The sequence below is a fragment of the Poecilia latipinna genome, unplaced genomic scaffold (assembly GCF_001443285.1).
Source record: "Poecilia latipinna isolate Pla-1442-1.1 unplaced genomic scaffold, P_latipinna-1.0 Scaffold2202, whole genome shotgun sequence".
Taxonomy (NCBI): Eukaryota; Metazoa; Chordata; class Actinopteri; order Cyprinodontiformes; family Poeciliidae; genus Poecilia; species Poecilia latipinna.
Window position 1 is genome coordinate 39,667 of NW_015114818.1, and position 7,639 is coordinate 47,305.

General features: G+C 37.2%; 1 protein-coding gene across 1 annotated transcript in view; it reads right to left on the reverse strand.

The window, feature by feature from the left end:
* The window catches only part of LOC106936718 (G protein-coupled receptor kinase 6), an 87,210-nt gene that overhangs the window by 29,731 nt on the left and 49,840 nt on the right, over window positions 1-7,639 (reverse strand). Inside the window, exons 6-8 of the mRNA XM_015017898.1 lie at window positions 6,356-6,448; window positions 1,313-1,376; window positions 434-574 (exon numbers count right to left, since the gene is read on the reverse strand). Coding sequence (XP_014873384.1) covers window positions 434-574; window positions 1,313-1,376; window positions 6,356-6,448 — 298 coding nt within the window. The remainder of the gene's footprint in view (window positions 1-433; window positions 575-1,312; window positions 1,377-6,355; window positions 6,449-7,639) is intronic.

Consider the following 7,639-nt stretch of genomic DNA (forward strand, 5'->3'; position numbering starts at 1 on the left):
TAGAGGACCCGAACTCAGAGGATGAAAGAGACCACCCACGGAGGGTGAGAGGGAAATTTTATTTTTTTTATATATAGCTTAAGTAGACAAGCTGAAATATGAATTCATAAATAGCAAGCAAAGATGATTGAGACAACTCTTAGCGATAAATGTACTTTCAGATTTTGTAGCTTTTGCACATTTAAGCAAAACTCAACTCAGCAAGTTTTTATAGTTGTTTTTGTTAATTAAAACAACAGTATTTCAATCTATGATATGGAAAGGATAGAGAAAAAGGTAGTAAGAAAACGTTTTTTAGGCCATGCTTTGTTTATTTTTTCAGTTCACAGCCCTCTTTGTCTTTGAACATAATTGTTTCTGTGGTAACTTCATTTTGCCTCAGTGTGGCAGTATTTCACTGCATAAATAAACAGGGTTGTTCAGAGACACTTACAACAAATCTGCTGTTGACTTTCTCCAGAATCTGCTTCTCGTTGAGCGCCATCGACTCTCCTTTCCTCTTCTTTATCCTCTTCTTTTCCAGCTTTTTGCAGGCATACATTTTCCCAGTGGCCCGTACCTGACACGCACACACCTGTGAGCAATGGAGAGAAAAGCAAGAAATCTATTAGACTAAGCAGAATCAAAAGCATTAAAAGCAGAGGTTTGATTAGTTGCTTTGGGGCTTACAGGTATTTGTGTTACCACAAAAATGCCATGCAGGAAAAACAACAGCAATGAACAAAAAGAAGCTACTGTTGTCATCTAACAGCTTTAGCTTGACCCAAACTGAGTAATGAAACTGGAGAATGATTCACCAAAAATCCTGGCAGCAAATATTTATTTGCTACCATTTGCAGCACAGAAGCCAACACAGAAGCTTAACCCTGACCCCTGTGTCTTTTCATGTCCCTCATTATCTCATGACCCAATGCTCTTACATTTAATCTGCTATCACCCTGGGACCAGCATGGAATCAAAAAGACCTCTGCTTATTACACAAATATGCTGTACAGAGATGCCATTCATCAGAGTCTAATGGGATTCAGACGTCAGTGGTGGAGTTCCTCTTTTCAGATGCCAATGAGAAAATTTGGTTAGAAGTGCTGCACCTCCTTGCACATTTTGAAACATTTTGGGACCAGCAAGAGACAAAATCTTAGCTGCTTTGCTTTTAAAATATATAACATAGTCATACTGAATATAAATAAATAAATTAGGGACTTAAAAAGCAGCATTTCCCTTTTCTGTATAATTCAATGTGCAGGGAGGAAATGTGGTGCTAAACACTTTATGGTTGATCCAAATCTAGTAGAAAACAGTCAGTACTCACCTCCCCGAAACCTCCTTTTCCTAAAACTCTGTACTGTCTGAATGTGTTTTTAGTCACCGGCTGCCTGTTGGACAAAGACAGACAATTACTTATATTACACAAGTAGTACGCAGCAGTGGATCCCAGGTATTTGTGGAGTTAGAGACCACCGATGCGTAGAAATAGGTACTTGAAACCCCCTCTGAAATGTTTAGAACAGCCTATTTTAATAGTTAAAACAATAAATATACCGTAAAATGCATTAAAATGGCACTACAGCAGAAGCCAACATCCACATTTTACCTGGGTGTTTAGCCAATCAATCAATATCAAGAAAAATAAATGGCACTATAATAATAATTGGCTGGTTTGCAAATGCCACCCAGTAGCATGTCGAGTAGCATTGTACCTCCGCTCACCAAGTTTCATTTTCTTGTGAATACTTTAGATTTACTCTATGAAAAGAAAGCTGCAACAAGGCAAGTTTTCCAGAAATTACTTGAAGTCACACACCACAGAAAACACCATGAATTGTGGTACCACTGTGTAGTGTTTTCACTTTGCTTGAGATCGTCAAACTTTAGGGTTGTTGCTGCCAAGGGTTGACAAAAACTGTTGCTTGTACTTATGTATGTTACGTTAGTGTGCTAATAAAATTCCTTCTGTGATCTGAAACATTTAGGTGTGACCAAATTAGCAAAAACAGGAGAAATCTGTGGGGGGTTCAGATACTTTTCCCTGGACAGTAATTATCCAGAGCAAAGATCACCATCATGACCAAATCTGAAGTCAGAACTGGAAACTCAAATGGTGAGGTTTAGACTTTCATACTGTTTTATCATCCTTATCAACCTTAGAAGATTTTAGTTGCTCTACAACCAGTTAAGAGTTTGTTTTTTTATTCTTTTATTTCTGGCAGAAATCCTCACAGGTAAACGTCTCTCCTCTGCTTAGCTGTGGTTTCCCTTCAGTGATGATGAAGTATTTCTGAAAACATGCTGATACATGAGTCAGTGTAATTGTGGGTAATTGTTTGTGGACACAGGCAGCTACAGTGTGTGCACATCAAACATTCAGCTTTTGAGCTACAACATGTGATTCTATTTAAGGTTTTATGAACTGCATCCGTCAGCAAAAGCTTTAATTATTAGTGTCTTCTAATAAAGCAGGAGAACAGGCAATTTAATGTTGCAATTTAAAAAAGTTTTTTTCTGATTTTTTCTTTGATTTTGTCATGTAATGTATTTTTACTAGCTTTGATTTTTTTTTCTTTTAATTACCAGAAACTTTTCCTAATTTTCACAAAACTCCTAATCCTTAGTACCACCATTTGTTTTTATTTAATGCTGATGTAAACCACTGGTGTTTTACCTATGACCCTTTATTAGGCAGCTAAGGAGGTCTTTAAGAATACATATATTGAGCTGGTTGCATTTGTGACAAAGGTGGGCTATAGAGAGCTGTCAACCTGCTAATTGTTGCTTTGATATGCAAATGAGGCGCTGTATATCATCACTAATTTTAACTGATGTTTTATTTAATTATTTTTATTTAATCATTTTATTTAATTATTCAAATTTTTGCTCTAATATAAGCAATGGCTACCTTTGTAACAGTGTTTGTTGTTTCTAATAGGCTAGCCTTCTAACTCTTATTTTTCAGTTGAAGCTAAGTTTAACCCAGTGGCGCAACTGCACATTATTCAGGTGGATGCGAAAACATAAATCGGCGCTGATCATATAGATCTCAGTAGGGAAAGAGTCAGATTTTCTCTCCACTTCAAGGACCAGTTTTTCATGGAGGCATCTTGTTCAAGAGACAAGCAGATGATAAAGTAATTGGGGTTTGGCTCGAGTAGAGAGATCCTTACTCTGTGGTAAAGAATTAGAAGAACTGAAAGGTGAAATTCTTGATTTATTGGTCTGTTTATGTCTCAACCTTCACCTATGGTCATGGGATATGAATCATGACTAAAAAACAAGACCCTTGATACAAGCAGCTAAAAAGAAGTTCCTCTGTAGGATGGCTTGACTCATCAGAAGCAATCAGTACTGGAGATCAGGGATGCAGCCAGGTGAACTCCCTTTGAAGGTTTTCCAGATCTCTCTGAAGAAATATATATATATCATATATATCCCTTATGAGAAGCTGGGGTGTGTTGATGAGAAGACGGATGTCTGCTACCTGTAGCCTGGCCATTGCCTTTCTATGCAATTCCGCTCGATTCCTCAGGATGGATCTCATCGAGGCCAACTAGCATAGAAGAAGTTGTAAATATTGTTAAGTTTCTCCACTACCATTGTAGTTTTAACACTGACAGTGGAGTAAGTAAATATAGCCATTCTGTGTTGGCCATGCTTCCAAATACTGAAGAATTAATGTTGGAGTAAGAGGAATGTTTAAGACATTTTATTACTGGCACAGTTGGTCCTACTCCTCATGAGATGCTGCAATGCTCAGAACTGTGGAGGAACCACGTAGCCCTCCTCTAAAGGAAACAACTTTGGATCAATCAGAAGGAGCTGAACAGTGACCCTTTGTGTAGCAATTGTGATGTTTACTTTTTGGACATAATAAGTATATGATTCAACTTCAAAAACGCAGAAGATGAAAAGACTTATTTCATAGTCATCTGAAGCAGGTTGTCCATTACAGTGGAAATCTTCACATCTCTATGGTACTTGTTATAAGATGATTGAAAGCTTCTGATGTAAAGAAACAAAACTTGTCTTTCTTAGAGGCCGCTGGAAACAGGGAGCCAAAAGAGCAAATTTTAATTTGTTTTTGTTTTTTTTGGTAAGTTGTCTTTGGTTGAGATCTTTGGTAAAAGATGAGACATTGCTCTGAACATGTTCAGGCACTTGTCTAAAACTTGAGCAAATAAAAACTTAAGGGTAGCTGTTGATCAAAACCAATTGCTGAACATATGAAAGCACCAACAACTCTCTTGGTCCGTATGTTTTAAAATTTAGATCTCACGTTTGTTTTGAATCTTGATTGGATTCATGAAGACAAATAATTCTCTTAATCAACATCAGCCACCAATCTGGTTCCTCCTGGGATCATGCCTCCCACTTCATCCCCCTCTGGACCAGTTTGATCATTCAAGGTGAATGAACAGGACTCTGGAGTTTACACTCATTAACACCATGAGTGTTAATGAGTGGGATTGGGAAACTGCTGCTTGTTAGCAAGTGTTTTTTCTGTTTGTTTTGTTTTCTATCCTGATACCTGTGAAGCTCTTCAGGTTTAAACTGTAGCATTAAAGCTTTCTGTTGCCAAACAGAATCAGCTTTTAGTTATAGTCCAGAAACACGTTTGGTCTTGCTGGAGACACTTGGTAAAACCAACACAAAAATGAGGTCAGGCACAACTCTAATCCAGTATTCCTGGATTGTTGTCATTACAGTAAATCCCATAGCCTCCATCCAGAGTGTTTGCTTCCAGGAGTCACTGGGTATCTGGAGTCACCTGTTTTCACATCAGCAATGTCATAGTTTTTTGGGATTTCTTACAACTCTTGTTCTCAACAACTGAAACTCTACAAAAAATTATTTGTTTGTCCTTCAACCCAGGAGAGTCATTAGTAATTGCTGCACAGTTGGAAACTCCAAAGGAATAACACAAGGAAAGAAGGTATTTGTGTTGTATTTAACTTCAGACCAACAGACTGCAGAATAATAAGGTGCCCTGTTGGATCGTGACCAACAGACGACCTGAGACATAAGTCACTGAAACAAGCTTCCTTTGTAGAAAATGGTGAGGAGATTAGAGTAGAATCTCGACTCAGAATCACTTTTAGGCTGTGAATTGGGGGATGCAAAGCATATTTGGAGATTTTTCAGGTTCATCCAACTAGAAGCAGAACCTCAGAGAGAACTAGGACTTACTGGAGAAAATGTACATTCACTAACCACTTTATTGGGTACACCTGTTAACATAGCCTCCAAATCAGCCAATCAGGTGGCAGCAATACTTTGGCATCTAGATTCAACATAGACATCATGCAAATCAGCCTCAGAGTGGAGATGAAAGGAAATTTAAAGCCCCTTCTCCATTCTCAAGTCTTGCTCTCGCCAGTTATAATGTCTGGTTCGGTTCTAGCCCAGTTGGGCGTGTCTGCGTTTGCAGTGTGTTCCTCACTATGTGGGTGTGATTTGGCCAGGAACGTGGGCGGTGGTTGCATGTGTGCTCTTGGCCAGCCAGTTTATCCAAAATATATTGGTATACTTGCTGTTGCAGGTTCCTCCTTTCAGTTCACACTGTATGTGTTCTTCAGTCACAATTGATAAAAAGGTTTATACCTGAACATTGACCATGAAATCATCTATTTGGATCCAAGAAAAACTCCTTGACTGGAAAGAAATACTCATTTTACCATTTTCTTGTTTATTTTTATTTATTTATTTATTACCTCCTTAAAGTTACAGTATGGGATTCCACCAACTGATTTCATTATTTTATCCAAATTAAATCCAAAAAAACTCTACTGAACCTGGGACCATCCATCCATCCCAAGGCACTCTCAGCCCAGAAATTATTTTTAAAAATGTTTTCGGAGACCTTTGAACCTAACAGTATTGTTAGTACTGAAATGTGTGGAAAATACTGAAAAATAAATTCAGGAATTTTTTTCTCCATTTTCCATAAAGGTAATTGCAGCTTGTGGTTTTAAACTTGCTTTTTAAATGTTTTCAATTACAAATCAGATTGAGTAGGACTACTTTAGGTGTCTTGCATAGACACCTAAAATAGTTGGGTTACTATTCATAAAATTGAATAGTAACCCAACCTGCTGGATCCCTTTATTATTGGTAAAATTAAAGGAAAACCATCAGTTGTTCTATTACCTTCAGACTGCTGCAACAATAGGAGGAACTCTTACTGCCAAAGTTTAACAGAAAAGTAAATGCTTTCCATTAGGCAATTTCCAACTTGTCTTTTGAAATGTGTCATGGTGGTGTTGTTGTAACCCGGAGGAGAACAGGAAGCTGTGAGGCAACTTTCTCTGAGCGTGTTGCTACTTGTACTCTGGGAAAGAAAAAAACAGTTAGAAAGCCTTACCTCTCCAGCCACTTCCACTGCAGGAACCTGTTGAAGTACATGCTGTCAAGGTAGTCAGCGAAAGGCGCCACGCTCAGGTAGTCATGTATCAATCTGAAAGAAAAAATAAATAAATAAATAAATAAATAAAATGAGGGGTTTCTTTAGGTTGCTGGTTTTAGATTTAACTGCCTGAAATCAGGAAGTTCGTGAAAGGTAAAAATGATTACAATGGATTAAGGTGAAATGAAACCTGTTGAATTAAGAGTTAATTGTCATCTGAGAAATGAGCCACACTTTGGGATAATTTTACCTTTTGTTTGATTTTCTGTTCTTATTTTTATGTTCCTTTAAATACAACGTCAGATAATATAAATTCACTCATTCACACTACTTAATATTTGGTGCATGTCTTCTCAATTTTGAGTTTGTCTTACAATTTGTGGTTTACTGCTCCCTGTAGTGTTAGAAAAACTCAAACAAAATTTCACCAAATTTTGACTGGACTGGTTACATTAATCTGATAATTGGAGGTGAAACGTCAAATGTTGTTTATGCAATTAATAAAGACGTGAGACAACCCAGCCTTTTTGGAGCTCCATAATTCAGCAATACTTTAGAGCAGAAACGCCACTTAGGTGAGTCACAGGAAGTTCATCTTTACCTGACTAAATTAGGTAACCAGTTTTTACACATCACCGTTTTAGACTTTACATATTTTCTCCATGAAATGTTCAGCTCAGATAGGGATGTTGTCACACACTAAAATTTTTAAATATTCAAAAACTTTTTAATTTTAAATACCTTTGTTGTACAGTTTATATTGTAGATATTTCTGTCTACTTTTCCCCAGTGTGTCTCTAACTGCCATCAGACATTTGCTTTTATATAAAATTTATTAGAACTGCACTGAGATCACACCCTCAATATTTCAGCTTGTCTTTTCTTTTTCAGTTGAAATTGAATGGCCTATTTAACCCATCATGTCTCCTATACATAAAACACTTCAGACAAAATAAAAGTTACATGTGAGGTCAGACAGTCCTGCTATTCATGAGTCAAGAATCTATTTGATGAAAACTGTAAGACATTTAATCTCTAGACGTCTAATCTCTAAACATGTTTGGCCATCTGATTAGAAAATACAGCTGTGAGTTCTGTTGTTCCTCCCCTGCAGAAAAGGAGGGAATCACCATAGCAACTTCAGATTTTTTACAGTGGAGACTTTGGGATTTTTTTAAAGCGTTCTAAATTTTGTACCAAACCATTTTCACATAATAAGTAAGCAGTGGTGGAGAAAGTACT